The sequence below is a fragment of the Amaranthus tricolor genome, chromosome 16 (assembly GCF_026212465.1).
Source record: "Amaranthus tricolor cultivar Red isolate AtriRed21 chromosome 16, ASM2621246v1, whole genome shotgun sequence".
In the NCBI taxonomy this organism is placed as follows: domain Eukaryota; kingdom Viridiplantae; phylum Streptophyta; class Magnoliopsida; order Caryophyllales; family Amaranthaceae; genus Amaranthus; species Amaranthus tricolor.
Genome location: NC_080062.1, coordinates 17,108,172 through 17,126,970, shown reverse-complemented (window position 1 = coordinate 17,126,970; position 18,799 = coordinate 17,108,172). Strand labels below are relative to the sequence as shown.

At 34.5% G+C, this 18,799-nt stretch overlaps 1 protein-coding gene across 1 annotated transcript; it reads right to left on the bottom strand.

Moving 5' to 3' along the window:
* Positions 1-9,038: 9,038 nt before the first annotated feature.
* LOC130802424 (heat shock cognate 70 kDa protein 2-like) lies at positions 9,039-12,179 on the bottom strand. The gene is made up of 2 exons (XM_057666445.1): positions 11,833-12,179; positions 9,039-10,962 (listed from the first exon to the last, which is right to left on the bottom strand). Exons 1-2 carry the CDS (start codon positions 12,044-12,046, stop codon positions 9,227-9,229), a joined length of 1,950 nt encoding a protein of 649 aa, XP_057522428.1. The 5' UTR covers positions 12,047-12,179; the 3' UTR covers positions 9,039-9,226.
* Between the last annotated feature and the right edge of the window lie 6,620 nt (positions 12,180-18,799).

Genomic DNA, 18,799 nt, shown 5'->3' with positions numbered 1-18,799 from the left:
GCCTCGGGTAAAATCGCTATTACTAACAGCGAAAGAGGAAAAAAAATTTAAAAGGCCAAAGTCGCTGTTAGTAACAACGACTTAAGGAGTTGACCAGTTAACTCCTTAAGTCGCTGTTACTAACAGAGACTTATGGGTTTTATATTTTTCCAGTTTCCTTTTCCTCATTTCAGTTCACGCATTTTCTTTTAGTTTTGCTAGCCTTACGAGTTCTTCTTCTTCATTCCACCGTTAAAATCAACTTCAATTCTTCAACTAAACTCATCAAATTCCAAGTTTGTACCACTAATTAGTTCTATCATCTTCCTACATTGCCCTAAGGTACGGTTTTTTTTGTTTTTTCCATTTTCGAAAAATTAGGGTTTACAAAATTTTAATCAACTTTCACATAAATGTAGGGTCATAAACTTTCAATTTACTACTTCTTGTTGATCTACAGCTTATTGAGGTACGTTTTTATTATAAATTTTTTTATTTGTTGTTGATTTGAAAATGTATGTCATATATAGTGATCTTCATAATGAGATTCATTATCCATGAATTTGTTGTTGATTTTAAAATGTATGTCATGTATAGTGGTAATATATTTATGAACGTAATGGTGATGTTGATTTTGTATGAATTGTTGTAGTAATGGATTCATTTCGTGTGACTATTGTATGCTTTTGGAATGGTTCAATTCGATCAACTAGTAACAATGTTAAGTATGGATTCATTGACACTACAAGAAGTACTGTTAATTTAAGTTTTAAGTACAATCTTAGTGGAGATTTGTTAGCTTTTCCGGTTGAGGATGAGGAGGCTATAGATGCAATGTGGGAGTATTCAAGGTCTACCCCTAGTTATTATTGAATTGCAGCAGAGATGGATCCAACAGCTCCAGGACCTCTCGACCCTAGTGTCCTTACGATGCAGGCGAATCAATAGGAGCAGTGTGCTATGGGATGTACAGGTTATTGAACTTACTCCTTTTGAATATATTACTTCATAACACTTTAACTTGAAGCTAACATAATATTTGGATTTAGGTGTCCGACACGGATACCATATACACCAGGCATCCCGATTCAGCTCCGTGGGCGATTGACGCACGAATCGTCCCGTACGTTCAGCTTGCGAGGTTGCATGACTTCCACCTGATCGCGTACGGGAGAGTCGATCGGGCGCTAGTCACGGCTTTAGTCGAGCGGTGGCGCCAGGAGACTCATACCTTCCACCTACCTACAAGTGAGGCTACCGTCACGTTACTTGATGTAGCTGTGCTTACACGGCTTCCCATCGAGGGACATGTCGTGTGCATCGATGGACGCCAATTCGAAAGCTTGGAATTCGACAGCCCTAGCGTATCTGTACAGGAGACTTTGTGAAGCTTCACGGAAGAACGTGAAGGAGATCGCTGGGCCCCTGATTATTCTGTACATTTCATTAATACTTAAGTCTTACTGCAGGCACAAGGCATTGCGTCAGTCATCAGCTCCTCCCAAGAGGAGCCCGTACGGGAGATTGCCCAAGCCATGCTCCCAGGCACGCAGTTTCAACACTTCATTCCGGAAGTGACTGCGCCCCACACCACTACATACGATTACGAGTCATCTCCTCATCACCTCGACGTTCATCTTAAGGAGATTGACTTAACGTTCCCGGACTACGGTGCCGGGTCCTCACAGGGTGCCACATCATCACAGTATCAATCACCTCCCCTACCCGAGCGTCATGCGACGGCCTCTTACTATCGTAGGAGGCGTCGTAAACCGTCACAGTTAGACAGGGTACAGGAGGAGGATTAGCATTAGAATATTGTTTGTATATATTGAATATTTGTACATACTTAATATTTGTAACATTTGGTCTTTTGTGTATAAATTTTAATATATATGTAGATGTATATATTTTTTATCGTATATATTTCATTCATGTTCAACGAATACATATCAAATTACATAGTTCATTCGTTAACTTAAACCACCGATGCTAACTAAGATTGCTTCTTAAACTTTCTCATAATCCTTTCAGTCTCTTCTTTCCTATGTGTCATATCATCTATTTGTCTCTTGAGATTAGATTCCTCATCTTTAAGCTCTTGTTTTTCTTTTTCAAGCCGTATTATTAGGTGTCTCTGCCATTTGGTACCCTCCGGATTAATCCATCTGAAGTATGTGCATCCTAATCCTTCAACCAAGTAGAAAGGACAAGCAACAAAATCACGCCCAGGATCGAAGTCGCTCCAATCGGTATTAATCTCAACTTCATAACCACAATCACAAAGCTCTTCAATACAATGCTCCTTTGACATCTACATAATAAATATAATATAGTAACGTAAGTGAACTTTCAAAAAAAGTATTAACATTTATAAATTGAGAGTAAAACTAACATAATACCTTATGTTACCTTTAAAAATTGATTGAAAAGAAAAAGAATGATGTAGAATGGATATAATGAAGTATGGGAAATGATGGAGCTATTTATAGAGCATCATTAAACCGGCTATTTTCAAGTTCCTAACGGCTATTTTTCTAATTAACAACGGCTACTTTAGTTCATAAAAAAAAATTAAGGCCAAAATCGCTGTTACTAACAGTGACTTTGGCCTTTTAATTTTTTTTTTTCCTCTTTCGCTGTTAGTAACAGCGATTTTACTCGATGCTAGGCTTAGATGTACGAAAGCTTATTTTGGAAAAGAAGTTTTCACGAAGCTTATTTTGGGAATTAAGTTGTTAGATAATCTTATTTTTTTCAAATTTTCAGCTTATCCAACTATGGTTTTAATTGAGTAGGTGGCATGAAATATGCCAAATCCCACTAAGAGATGTTATGTTAGATATTTAGATGCATACTTTTTCCCACCAAAATTATGAAAGTCATAATATAAAAGCAAAACACTTTTTCCATCAACCTTGGCCGAACCACTTAATGTCGTTAAACTGTTCGAAATGTGAAGCATCATCAACTAACAAATAGCCCAAATAAGACACATTTATTAAAGAGCTGTCAAGTTATTTAATTATTTTAAAAAGCATTCAATAAATTTTGAACCCAAACCTCACGTTTAAAAGAAAGCACTTCAACCAATTAAGCTATATTTCTTTTTTTTTTTAATATTAAAAGGTTAATTTATTATTTGGGGCCCTAAGTGATCGGACGCTCAGAATTTGTCTAGAACCGCCCATATTAATTGGACAACACTTGAATACCAGCGCCGACCATCTAGCTCAGTTTGGATTTCAAAAGTGTTTTCAAATCTTCAACTACTAAAACCAAAACAAAAATGATTGAAATGCACTGTTCTCTCATACTTATACTACAGTGGTATCAGAAATCAAGTATAAATACTAAATATTAGTAGGAAGAATTATTAAGATAAAATATATTCCATTATTTAACCTGATTATAGTATTTTACTAGAAACCTATTTCAATATGTATGTTAACTGAATTTTTTACTACTAATTATAATCAGGTTCTATGAAGACTTATAGATCTAAGTATTGATCAGATAGAATTATAACAAATAATATAAGAAGCTTATTGGCATTATGGTTTTACTTTATTGCTTTTTTGTTTATAAGTTTCAATTGGAGAATTAAAACACATTTTAATCTTCATTATGTTACTTGAAATATAAGTAAGACGAATGCAGAGACAGTGATCTTATTATCTCTTCTGGAATAAAAATTAAGACATGAAAAAAATTCATTTTGCTTATGTCATTTGAAACAAAGTAATCCTTATGAAGATAAATGAAGTTGATGTATATGTATTATATGATGCACTATCTCTTTAAATCATTCATGACATTGAATTATCTTTTTACTTACTTTAACCATAGCATATAATGATACATGCAATCTAAACAACCGCCATCTAAACCGCATTCTACACCATAATATATATGATATATGCATTCTACATACAACATTCCAAGGAATCGTTTGGATCCGTCTGAAACTGGAATCGGAACTCAACGGTCCGAATTAAGTTTTAGTTTTTAAGAATCGAACCCGGATGAAACCAGAACTGAAACCCAATTGTCCGAATCAAGTTTCAGCTTTTAGGAAATCGAAATCGAATGGAATCGGAACTGAAACCGGAAACAGCCCAACCCAAACCGTGGTCATCACTAAATGTGAGCAACCAGAATTAATTATCCAAATAATAAAATACTTTCCCTGTTCTGAAATACTCGCTACATTTCTATTATTGACACTACTCATTGTTCAAGCTTATTTTATATATTGCGAGTTTTGGCGACTAATGGGTAAGAAAAAATATAGTCTTGTGAGATCTTGTTTGAATCGTGTAATCGCACTTTCATAATATTAACTTTTTATAATTTTACATGTGTATAGTTCAATATGAAAATTATCAAAATAAAGCATTAGATTACGTAAAAAGTCAAATATATCAAGTTTAATAAAACAAAGGAAGTAAGACACACTATCATGTTTGACAATTGATATATGACGTTGATTAGAGGTGGTATAGAAAGAGAGCATAAGTGGAGTTTAATAAAGTTATGGAATATGATGAATGTCACAAATTAAATCTTTATATTATACTTCTTCCTCCCTTTCAAAATACCAGTAATGCTTGACTTTTTAGACAGCCTAATATATTAATTCAATATTTAATATCTCTAATTATGTATATTAAAAATTATAAAATTTGACATTAATAATCATTGCATTGAGACGAATTAAACAAAATTCCATTGGACTATATTTTAGCTTATAGATTAGAAACTAATAACAAATTAAAAGTGATGAATAAATAATATAATATTTTCAATGTTATAAGTAATTATTATTCAATCTTTTGAATATTTGTTAGGCGTATATTCAAATAACAAGTGTCATTTGATTAAATTAGTATTCTTCATTTTTGGGTATTTAACAACTTTTAACTTTGGAAAACTTCATCATAAGTATTGGGTACATGGGTGTTGCTAAACTTCGCCACCCCTTTTCATTTTATCGCCACCCCCCTTCCTCAAAATTACGTATTTGCCTCTGGAGTTTAAAAAGTTACAAAATTGCCACTGGACTTAAAACTTAATTAATAAATGTAAATCATACTTAATAACACTATTAAGAATTTAATGCGGAAGATTTGTTTATATATTGAATTCTGAGATGCGTATGAAGTACGAATTCAAACACGGTACTATCTCTCTAAAAACTGGTACTATCTCTCTAAAAAGTGTTAAAGAAGATGTAACCCGTAATTGGTTAAATATGGCTAACAATAGCGACTATGAGTCGGATGCGGTACGTAAAGTTTTCGTTGGAAATTTTTTTTTTAAAAAAAAAAAAGTCGCACAAAAGTAGGCGATTGAACCATGGTTCAAGTGCACAAAACTGGACGATTGGACCATGGTTCAGTCGCACAAAACTGGGCGACTGATCCTAGGTCCAGTCGCCCAATTTTGTGCGACTGAACCATGGTTCAGTCGCCCCATTTTGTGCGACTGTTAAATTTTTTTTTTTTAAAATTTTAATTTACGTATTCATGTTTTTTTTTAATTATTATTATTATTATTATTATTATTATTATTATTATTATTGTTGTTGTTTTAGTTTTTGTTAATTTTTTATTATTGTTAGTACTATTATTATTATTGTTATTATTATTATTATTATTATTATTATTATTATTATTATTATTATTATTGTCATTATTATTATTTTTATTGTTGATAATTTTATTTTAAAATTTTTTTAATTTTTTTATTTACGTAATGTTTTTATTATTATTAAAATTGTTATTGTTCTTGTCATTATTAATTTGACTTTTTGTTATTTATTTATTTATTTATTTATTTATTTATTTATTAATTATTATTATTATTATTATTATTATTATTATTATTGTTGTTGTTGTTGTTGTTGTTGTTGTTGTTGTTGTTGTTGTTGTTGTTGTTGTTGTCATTATTATTATTATTATTGTAGTCATTAATGTACTTAATTTATATTATTTATATTTCAAATTTGCAAGAGTTTGAAAACTTTGGAGACAACATAGACTACTCCGGTAGCTTTGTCACGGATAGGGAATTTATCTCCGTAGATGAGTTACATAGTTGGGCCGATGCGATAAAAATAACAATCGGTTTTCAATTTACACGTGCTTCTTATAAAAAGAAAGAAGGACGTTCTAGAGTTAGTGTCTATTTATATGGTAATATTAGGGGTGATGTACATAATCTAGATAATACTGCCCGACCTGGTTCTAAAAGTAGAAGTTGCGGGTGTAAATTTATGATTGTAGGAAGTAGTCGTAAACCACCAGAAAGACCTTAGACGGTAAGGGTGTGTCCTGGTGAAAAAGGAAAACATAACCACCCGTTCTTAGTGTACAGAGATGGTTATGTAAGGGCGAATAGGATCAATGTAGATATTCGGGAGCACATACGACAGCTTAGTGCAACCGGAATGCAACCGGCCTTTATTATGAATTCTATTAGAGATAATGTTCCTGGTTTTTATGCTAGTATGAATCAGATATATAATATTAGGCAATCAATAAGGAGAGAAGAGATGGAGGGTAGGACTCCCCTTCAACACTGTCTTCATATGGCCACATAACTTAATTATGTGGTCTGGACAGACTTGGATAACGAAGGGCAATTGAGCAGACTATTAAATGCAAATCCTACCTCTATCCCGCAATGGTCTTGCAACCAGCCCTAGATGCCATTCCGAGCTGCCTGTACAAGAACGCCAAGGTCATCGCACCCCAGGCCACGTCCTGCTGATCGTCGTTCACGGCAAGTATCGGGTGAGGTCGCATGCCAATTCTGGTCTTATCCGCCAGCAAGGTAGAGCCGATGACAGCCATGTAGTACGCTGTCGTCTGGGTATCCATGGCCTGCGACCTATGACACAGCCGCATCAGTTCAGCAACACTTATGCAGCCGCTGGTGAATGCACCTTTACGCCGAAGCTCAGACATAGGCTCCCCGAACAGATTCGTAATACCAACCTGCCACTCCGCCTCCGAAGGCTCAGCCGGCAGAGAACCTTCAATAGAAATGCCCAATATGCGTTGCACGTCGTGCAACATAATTGTCATCTCTCCCCAGGGCATGTGGAAGGTGTTCGTATCCGGCTGCCACCTCTCCACGAACGCCGATATCAAAGCACAGTCGATGTGCTGGTGCATAATGTTCGGTAGTCGGCAGAGGGAAGTGGCAGGTAGAACATCGTTTAGCGCATCGGACATATCCCTCAGTCCGATGATGGACTCCACCGGTCTCTTCCTAATACGGCAATCCAGAATCGGAGGCGTACGCTCGGAGCCGTCATAAATAAGTTTAGCTATGTGCCCGCCATAGCATAGCTAGGGATCAGTCGCGTATCTGTCGGCCCCCGGGCTGGGGTGATGTCACTAAGCAGTCCGTGTTAGTGGACTGTGAGGGCCTGCTCTCCCGTGGCGGCTCATTATCGACAAAACTACGTCCTGCGCGCTCAGATGCGGCAGAAGAACTCGGGCCGCCACGGGCGAATCTGCTGTCGGGGCCGCGAACAACAGTCCAGTCCATTGGGCGAGACTCAGGAGCTTGGAACTGAACATCATCAGCATCATTATCATCATCACTATAAACCCCCCAACTACTCTGGAGGCTGTCAGCCTGGTCATCAAAATGAGTACGCACTTGGTTCAGCATACTCGACCTTTGGGCCTCACTGTGTCTGGAAGCCTCTTCATGCCTAGCCCTCCTAGCAGAACCCGTTACTCCCCTCTCATGCGGGTCCCCTCTGAGTAAGGTAGGCCTAGAACTATTACCTCTCAACAATTGTCTAAAAAACTTTTTCCTTTTCCTTGATTACCAGCCATTTTCTACAATTTTTTATAGTTTCATTAAATATTAAAAATAATAATATTTCTAAACAAAATAATAATCAAAAATTAAAACTGGAAAAAAAAACAAAAAAAACCAAATAATAAATTAATAATTCAAACATAAATAATAATTTAACAACAAAAAATTTAACAATCAAAATAAAAAAATAAAATTAAAAAATAATAATCACCTTTTTTTAAAAAAAAAATTATTAACTATCACAATAACAATAATAACATACTTCAAAATTTATAATAATTATTCCTAAATATACGGAAAAAAAAATTTAAGATGAGTCGCCCAGATCTGGGCGGCTGGACCCCGGTTCAGTCGCCAAAAATTAGGCGACTCATCTTAAATTATTTTTTTTTAAATTTTTCAATATCATAAATTAAAAACAATATATAAAACTTACTAAAAAAATAAATAGACATTACAACATACAAATTTACATTAATAATTTATAAAACAAAACATAAACATATATTTAATAATAAAACAAATAACAATCACAATAATAATAATAAAATTAATAATAGGAATCGCCCTGGGCGACTGAACCGGGGTCCAGTCGTCCAGATCTGGGCAACTCATAGTTTTTTTTTTTTTTTAATTTTTGCAACTAAATAAATTAAAAATAACTTAACTCGATTAATAATTTGCGGATTGAACTTATTTTTGCTCCGAAATTTAGCTTTTGTAAGTTGGTTTTTAGTTGTAGTGAGAATAATTTTAGTGGAAGTGTGGTATATATAGAAAATTTTAGGTTCAATGGCAAAATCGTAATTTTTTCAAATTCCAAAGGCAAAATGGTAATTTACTCAGGAGGTGGCGATAAAATGAAAAGGATAGCGATATATAAGAATTTGGTACATTTTCTTATTTAAAAAGCTACTTCAAGCCCTTTTTTTGAATTTTTGTCATCAAACTTACATTTTCTTAAAACTAGTGCAGAACCAAAACTCTACCAATCCCAAGAATCCAAAATCATGGCGAGGCCTCTGATACAAGAATTTGTGAATCTACATTTAAGTTAGAATCCAAACCCAAATCCTAATCCTAAACCAAATATGTCCAAATTGTCGCAAACCGAGAGTAAAACTAAAATATTGTTAAATTGTCAAAGCAACAATAAGAAAAATTTATCCAAACCTAGAATCAGAGAGATCAGGGAAGCAAAGAATAAAAAGCATACGAGACCAAAACATGAACTAAATATAAGGCATGGGTTTTTTAATGTCTTAGTAGAAGGAAAGACAACTACAACAAAAATACGGGTCAAACAATCCAAACCCAAAAATAACAGTGCGAGGTGTCCATTTGCCAAAAAAATTTGATCATCTAAAATAAAAACTAAAAAAGCTGCATAATTAAAAGGAGAAGCTTAGTCGACTTCCTCAATCTTAGGGCCAGCGCCGCTTCCACCGGCTGCAGGACCATCATCATCCATGGAACCAGCACCCATGTCACCACCTGCACCCTGGTACATCTTAGCAATGATCGGGTTGCAAATACTCTCAAGCTCCTTCATTTTGTCTTCAAACTCGTCAGCCTCAGCTAGCTGGTTACCATCAAGCCACTGGATTGTGGAGTCGATGGCATCCTCAATCTTTTTCTTGTCGTCTTCAGCAAGCTTGGCTCCAATCTTTTCATCCTTAACTGTGTTCCTCATGTTGTATGCGTAGTTCTCCAAAGCATTCTTGGCCTCCACCTTTTTCTTGTGATCCTCGTCCTCTGCCTTGTACTTCTCGGCCTCCTGCACCATCTTTTCAATCTCCTCCTTGGATAGCCTACCCTTGTCGTTGGTGATGGTGATCTTGTTCTTCTGTCCGGTGGTCTTGTCCTCAGCCGAGACATTCAAGATACCATTGGCGTCAATGTCGAAACAAACATTGATCTGAGGAACTCCCCTAGGAGCTGGGGGAATGCCAGAAAGCTCAAATTTACCCAATAAGTTGTTGTCCCTTGTTCTGGTTCTCTCTCCTTCATAGACCTGAATCAACACACCAGGCTGGTTGTCGGAGTATGTTGAGAACACTTGCTCCTTCTTGGTGGGGATTGTAGTGTTTCTTGGGATAAGGACGGTCATAACACCACCAGCAGTCTCGAGACCAAGAGAGAGAGGAGTGACATCGAGAAGCAAGAGGTCTTGAACCTTCTCGTTCCCTTCACCACTCAAGATAGCAGCTTGGACAGCTGCACCGTAAGCAACAGCCTCATCGGGATTGATACTCTTGCAAAGCTCTTTACCGTTGAAGAAATCTTGCAACAGCTGTTGAACCTTGGGAATTCTAGTGGATCCACCTACTAGCACAACATCGTGGACAGAGCTCTTGTCCATCTTAGCATCTCTCAAACATTTCTCAACAGGCTCCATACACTTCCTGAACAAATCCATGTTTAATTCCTCAAAACGAGCACGGGTGATGGGAGAGTAGAAATCAATACCCTCAAAGAGAGAATCGATTTCAATGGTGGTTTGGGCAGTGGATGAAAGAGTCCTCTTTGCCCTCTCACAAGCAGTCCTCAACCTTCTAAGAGCTCTTGGGTTACCACTGATATCCTTCTTGTGCTTCCTCTTGAATTCCTGAACAAAGTGGTTAACCATTCTGTTATCAAAGTCCTCACCACCAAGATGGGTGTCTCCAGCGGTGGCCTTTACTTCAAAGATACCTTCCTCAATAGTAAGGAGAGATACATCAAAAGTACCACCACCAAGATCAAAAATAAGAACATTCTTTTCACCAACACTACTGGCCTTCTTGTCCAGACCATATGCAATAGCAGCAGCAGTTGGCTCATTAATGATACGCATAACATTCAGTCCAGAAATGACACCAGCATCCTTGGTAGCCTGACGCTGAGAGTCATTGAAGTATGCAGGAACGGTAACGACAGCATTCTTCACAGTTGAACCAAGGTAAGCCTCAGCAATCTCCTTCATCTTGGTAAGAACCATGGAGGAGATTTCCTCAGCAGCAAACTCCTTTTCCTCACCCTTGTAGTTCACAACAATCATGGGCTTTTCACCAGGGCCAGAAACAACCTTGAATGGCCAGTGTTTGATGTCAGATTGAACTGAAGCATCGTTAAATCTCCTTCCAATCAACCTCTTGGCATCTGCAATCCATCACACAAACATTCCCAAATTAGAATTTAGAATTACAAAAGTAAACAACACACAATGGTTCCATAAAAAAGGAACGACTTTTCCCAAATTTTATAGAAAGACTAAAAATTAAAATAGGTATATACTCCTACATTCTATTGGTGCTCGTGCATCCCAAGTGCTTCATATATAGACAGTACATGCCACATGATGCATCCTCTTTCAGACAGAGAAAAAAAAAGCATTCAAGAGTTTCAATGCTCCATGATACAACAAAGTCATATGAGCTTTCTGTGACAATATACTCCAAAAAATTATATAATATAATAATTATAAATATTAAAAAACCAATTACGAGTATATAAACATAATGCAACAGTTCTATTGTTCATCAACTCAAGGTAGATGACAAAATCAAAACACACGGGTATTATGCTTAAAGGATATAAGTTAAACAAGCTTAAATTTTTAGCTTTATATTTAGGAATGTCCATACATGTTATTTTATGCGATAAAAGGCACAAACCAATCAACAACAATCTCTCTAATAATAGGCAAAACCATAAAGCATCAAATCAGAAAGCCAAGTGTTTTTAGTTCAATTTCAAGTACCACATAAATAAGTGACTGATATTACTTGAAAAAAATTCAATGGATAAGGAGATTTAAAAGAACAACAAAATAGAAATCTATAAATTCATGTCATTCTATAAAATAGAGATCTATATATGAAGCCAACAATCAGAAAAAAAACAATAATGAATTCGTAATATGAAAAAAACATACTTCATCTGCTAAAATCAAACAAATACTAACATTCTACAAAAACGAAAACAGATCTAAAACAATAAATCAAAAAATAGAAATTTAGATAAGCGTACCAAAGACAGTGTTAATGGGGTTCATGGCGACCTGATTCTTGGCAGCATCACCAATCAAACGTTCACTATCAGTGAAAGCAACATAAGAAGGGGTAGTTCTGTTACCCTGATCATTTGCAATGATTTCAACACGATCATGTTGCCATACTCCAACACATGAGTATGTGGTACCAAGATCGATACCGATAGCCGGACCTTCACCTTTACCGGCCATTAGAACAATCTGAAACCTACGCTACAATCAAACCCTAGAAAAAAAAAATCGGAAAGAGAGAAAAGAGAGAAGTAGAGTTTGAATGTAGCGGCGAAGAGAGAGAAATTGAAGAATTAGGGTTTACATTATTTATAGGGAGAGGCTTGCGTCATGTGGGAAAACGGCCGGGGAGTGATGTTGAATGTTTTTTCTCTAGAATGTTCTAGCGGATTTTGAGCCGTTGGATATCGGTCAACTTTGGGCTTCTAATGGCCCAATTGAACTACTTAGCAAAAATGCATTTTTAGGTTGTGTAGTGGAAGACGGTATTTCACAAGAGTAGCTCAATGTAAAGATATTTATTTTTGATAATTTGAAAAACTTATTATAATATAAAATGAATTTTATTAAATTTGTACGCTAAAAGGTAGTAATTGATCTATTAAATATTCACATAAGTTTTAGTAGCTATTTTAATACGTAAAAACACGTATTTTATTATTTAAAGTACCTACTTTAAATAGTTAAAACACCAACTGAAAAACTCCTAAATGCTTACTTTAGATGGTAAAACACCAACTTTAGTACTTAAAACCACTTACTTTAGATGGTTATAACTTATAACACCTACTTTAGTAATTAAAAAACCTACTTTATATGTTCATAACTCCTACTTTAGTACTTACAAATACATATTTTAAATTATTATAACACCTATTTTAGTATTTAATACTCCCTCTATTTTTTTAAATTTGTCCAATTTGAGTTTTTCACACTTATTAAGAAAAATAGAATCTTTTATTGTAGTTGATATTATTTTGATTAGATAGTTGTATAAAGTAATAATTATATTGAAAGTATAAGAGAGAAAATTAAAATAAAACAAAATTTAAAGAACAAAACAATGATTGCATTTAATTGATGAGAGAGAACCTTACAAATACACTTGTAGTAACAAACCCACTAAATTTTCCAAATTAGGAAAGTTTTATGGGTTTTCTAAAAAAAGGAGGAAAATGGCAAAATCTAAAATGGAATACAACTTACTTATCCATGAACAAACAATTGCATTGGGCAATTTTTAAGCACATGGATTTATACATTAAGTCAATCTAATCAAAGATTACAAGTATAATCATCAAAAAAACCTTCCAAATTCTATTCTGGGAGTATATAAGTTGCTGAACTATAATCAGAATCATCATTAAACGTGCTGAAACCTTCCATATTGCTTAACTATAAGTTGTTGAACTATAATCAGAATCAACATCAAAAAAACATTCCATATTCTATGCTGAAACCCCAAAACAACAAAAATTCAACATAAATAGTAACCAAGTATAAGCAGGAACTGTGCTGAAAACAGTAACCAATCACCCACCAAGTATAAGCAGGAACTGTGCTGAAAACAGTAACCAATCACCCACCAAGTATAAGCAGGTACTGTACATTGCATCACAGCCTTATTCATGGCTTCAGGAAGTGAGGACGAAATTAAGGGGGCATGGTATTTTGGATCAAGCCAATATGATCCTCAATCAAGCTCATCAGAGCAAGAACCGGCAGAAATGGTTGAACAACAAGGAGAACAACGAAAACATCATAAGCCAAGGCTCAGTAGTGAGATGCGGCATTTAATATTTCAAGAGATGCTCTCAATGCGAACAACCGACTCATTACCTTATGGAACATTCCAAAAAATTGTAGAAAAATATGGTTATCATTATAGAACCATAAGAAATTTATGGAAAAGGGCAATATAATCAAAAGAAGCAAACAAATCATACATCTTTGATTCAAAATACCAAAACTGTGGAAGGAAGAGAGTTATGGTGCCTCCAAACGTTCTAGAGTCCAGACCGATGGGGGATCATACATGTATAAGAGATGTTGCAAGTTTTTTAGACTTGGCACCATCGACCGTTTGGAGGTTAATCAAAAGAGGTGAAATTAAGGTACATTCAAATCCTCTTCACCCGACTTTAATCGATACCAACAAATTGAGAAGGGTGGAGTGAATTTTGAGTCTCATCCAAGAAGATAGCATTCAAAGACATCCAATATACAAGGAAATGTTTGATTTTATTCACATTGATGAGAAATGGTTTTATCTGACCAAAAAAACTCAAAGAGTTTACCTTACACACAAAGAGAAGATCCCGTATAGGGCAGCAAAGTCATCTAAGTTTACACCGAAGGTCATGTTCCTAGGGGCAGTTGCTAGGCTAAGATGGCGTCCACATGGTCAATGCACGTTTGATGGGAAAATAAGAATTTTTCCCTTTATTAACAGGGTTGCAGACGTGAGGGACTCGAAGAATAGGCCAAGGGGGTCAATTGAAATTAAGCCAACAGAATCAGTCAGTCAAGAAGTTTATAGAAACATGCTCATCCAAAATCTCATTCCGACAATACTAAGAAAGTGGCCAAATGAAGTGCCTTCAATCATTTTCATTCAACAGGACAATGCAAGATTGCACATTACAAATGATAATCCAATATGGCAACAGCACAACAAGCAAGATGGGTTAACCTTCATTCTTACACAACATCCCCCTAATAGTTGAGATTGTAACATCTTGGACTTGGGATTCTTTAGAAGCATTCAATCATTGATGCATAAGAAAATGCCAAAGAATATGACAGAGTTGATTAGTGCAATTGAAGATGCATATTCTGAACTTCATCCAAAGACATTAACAAATGTTTGGATTTCATTGCAGCACAACTTAAATGAGATATTGAATGACTACGTCCAACCTCATTTTGGTAAAAAAGTTGAAGAAGATAATGGGAGGCTTAGAATTCAAGTTTGAATTCCGACACAGCTACTTAGGGAAGCTGTTGCTTTTGTGAATCAAAACAGAAATCAGCAAGCAACACAAACGTTTAACACAATCGAAATAGGGGAAAATCAATGCCTTAAGTAAATCACGTGAGACACGTGCTGGTCAACTAACGGTCAACTAACTGATTCCGTCATCACGTAGTCTTTTGCAAACGTTTAAGTCATTTAAGGTAGTTTTTTGCAAAATAAATTAGATTAGGTATTTTTTTGCAAAAGGTGCTATAGGATATTAGTAATTTTCTCAATTATTTATTTATTAAAAGGTGTTATATAGGTAATTTAATTTGAATAAAAATAGAATTTTATCAATAAATTATAATTATACCAATGACCTACTGCTTCATAGTATAAAATGAGTTTAGCCTGTATAGCTTATAGTTTTACGGATTCATAACATCATTTAAATAACAATAAATATCTCAAGTGTCAGAAAAAAAGAATTAAAGTAGTTATTAATTGGCATAACCAATTATAATCTGATGGGACAACATTATATTCATTTATAAATAAGTTATTACAATTACTAACTTAATTTGGGCCTTGTTGGAGAATTAAAAAGTATTTTGCAAACCAATTGTCGATTTTATTACTTACTAAACTGTCACGTATTTGAGAAAAGAGTATTTTACGAAATCTTTTGTCATAATGATTTATAAACGTATGAACTATGTTCTGATTGTTTTGAATGTAGTTTAAAACTCTATTAAGTTATACTTACTTTACTTAAGAAGGATTAAATGAAATATTTTAGTGATTTGTTTGGAAAACCGTATTGAATCTTGACTACGTTTTCAATAGAAGAATTTTCATACATGTTAGTGATCCCCCAATATAATACAAATATTTATGTGATGATTTGATTATGCTAAAGCATGTTTTAACCATGTGGGAAAGATTATGATTTGATTTTGCTATGTTGCAAATAAAGTATGTTTTACTATGTTGCAGATAAAATATGTTTATCATATGAAACAAAGTTGATATTTATGACTTTTCAAATGCTATTGGAATTCCAAGAAATATATTATACACAAAAATATTTTAGCCTAATTGGCGGATATATATGCCACAACACATGTTATGTGCATGATTAAACGACTCACCAATGCTGAGCACGTATTGTACACAATACCATTGTGTTACATTTGTCGGACATGTCGCGGACGGTAGACCGACTACCAACTGAGTCACAGGATGACTCACAAAGTACCCATGCAAACTCATAATTTGAGTTTGAATTTAATTTAGATCCATTGAGATTATGATGTAAAATGAGAACTTGGAATTGTTATGAAACAATTGAATTGAGTTTGAATGATGCTATGATTTATCAAATGAAAAAGCATTTTTTAAATTAAATTTACTCAAACCAAAATGTTTTAATGAATTGTTTGACGGACACTAGTGTGTTATACTCAGCCTTTTTGCTGATACTATACTTTGTATTTTTTTCAATGCTTTTGTTTTTAGAGTGGACCCCCATGGCACCTCGATGGAGAATTGATATACAAGCGGAGGATGAACTTAAGTTGGAGTTTGATTCCCTTTTGTTTAGATCTCTTTATTGTATTTAAGAGACTACTAGTACAATTGTTTAGATTTGGACTATTTTAAAGATATAATTCAAACTTTAAACTTATTTCGATTTGGTTGTAATTTTCTTTTATTTTGGACAGCTAAGACTTTCGTTATGTTGCTTTGGTTTTGGTTCAAGTATTTTACTTGGATAATTGTTTAACCTTTAAGTAATCCCCTTAATTTTTTAGGCAAAAGTGAACTTCTGCTTGATTAATACTAAATTTTAATTTGTCTTTACCTTCATAATTGGGGGCGGTTGCAAATTGACTACCATGACACCACCACAATAAGCGAAATTGAATATTCCCATTTTCTTTAATTTCTCTAATTTGTTTTTATGAGCATGGCTTTTTTTGCTTACCGACACAGCCTTATCTTTGACAATTTCTCAGACTCTTTGCTTTTTTCTTGATTTTCTTCATGATCATTTTCCTTGTTTTTTTTAAGCATATTCTAACTTCCAACTTTGATTTGATTGAAAAGGACCTCTTTAATTTGTTTAGACCTTAATTGAGTAATTATTGGCTATGATTAGTTTTGCCAAATTTGATGCAGCAAATTGAGTTGTGGCTGTGTGAAAATGATATTTACATGATTCGATCCAACATTTTCGAGGGGCAGGTTCTTTTGGGCCTGTTTGAAGGTCTGTCCCTAGTCCAACATTTGATTTATGTGGTCATTATAACAAATATTACTTACTTTGAAATTTCCTTGCACATGTTCTGTCCTTTTCATGCTTAGTTGAGGCTTTGAAACAAAAGAATACAAAAATCTTATGACTCTTGAATTCTATAAGTAAGGAGGATGTTAAATAGTGTCCTTATGACTCCTGAGGCTATTACAACCCTAATTTTGGGTTTTGCATATGTTTGAAAGTTATCGCCAACTTATTAGTTGATTGTTTGCAGCATTAGTGACCAGTGCAGGAATTCTTCGTCTGTTGTTTCCTTCTTTCTCCTTGTTTGTCTTGTTTTCTTTGATGGTCAATGAATATTTTAGGGTTTTAAGACGGTCAATGGTTGTGTATGTATAGTTGGTTTTGCTACAGTCATTCTGTTTAACGTGATCTTGTGCAGGGAATTTATACATTTCATCTTTCTTATCATTAACTACTATAAGGCCACTAATTGGCTCCTTGAGATTTGAGGGGTGAAATGTACGCAACCTATAAGTACCCACTAAATTCCGACCCAAGAAATAATTAACAAAAATGCCATCCTGAAAGAAATGGGTTGTTACTAAAATAAAATTTCATTTTCAAATGCTTCTGAATTCATTTAAACACCTATAAATGGAGAAAATAATACTAAAATTAAGCAGCGAAAATAATAGTTACACTTCCTTTTAACATTTTTCCTAAAATAATACCAACTATTGATTAATACTGAATAATATTATCTTTGAAGATAAAATAGTATTCTTTGATCAAGTGTAATTACTATATATAAATGGGACGACTTATGGAGATAAAATACATTCGATTAATATAGGTGGTCATAATGTTTTGCTAGAAACCAACTATGATCTATATCTAATATGATTAGTTTACTTCTATTATAATCGGGACCTGTGAGGTCACACTTAAAAGTCGCACCAAGAACATAATATGCTCATTGGATACTTAAGTATGAAGCGTTATACATAAATTGATTACAGGTTTAATTTTGAATTAAAACATGTACTTAATCATCATAAGTATTACTTGAATATGAAGAGTTACTAGTGGTTAATTGTGTGTTTTAATCACTAATTAAACAAACATTATTTATCAACATTAAGACACCTAAAGGTTACATGTACTGGTATATGAAGAGGTGATACATGGTGTATAAATAGATACATTTTTTTCATCTTTTACATAAGCATTATCATTTCTAGTATTCTCTACACACTCATATTCATCACCTAAAAAGTAATGAGAAAATGGGTTTTTCTTGTTCCGCACTAGTATGCGTGGTGATCCGTTCGATGCTTGTGGACCAAAATTAGAGGATCGACGTTTGACTTTCCATTATCTCTATATTGGTATATTTCATACTCAATTATACAACGTGGAATTCACGCATCAAAGGTATGATATTCTTCTATATTTGATAATTCATATTATGATATGCATGCTATTCTATTTAGATGTTTGAAAATAGTTTCTTGCGATTCCACCTTACGCATCTATATTCCTACAGCAAGAACCCACCACTCAAAAAACCACTGCCTAAGACCTAGAAACCTATGACCTCTGGTACTCAGCCCTAATTTCCCTTTGTTTAATTATGAATTTCAGACTTCTTTGGTCCATCGAGCTCAGCTCACTCCTAATATCCTCTTTTAACCCATTTATGAAAGCCGCC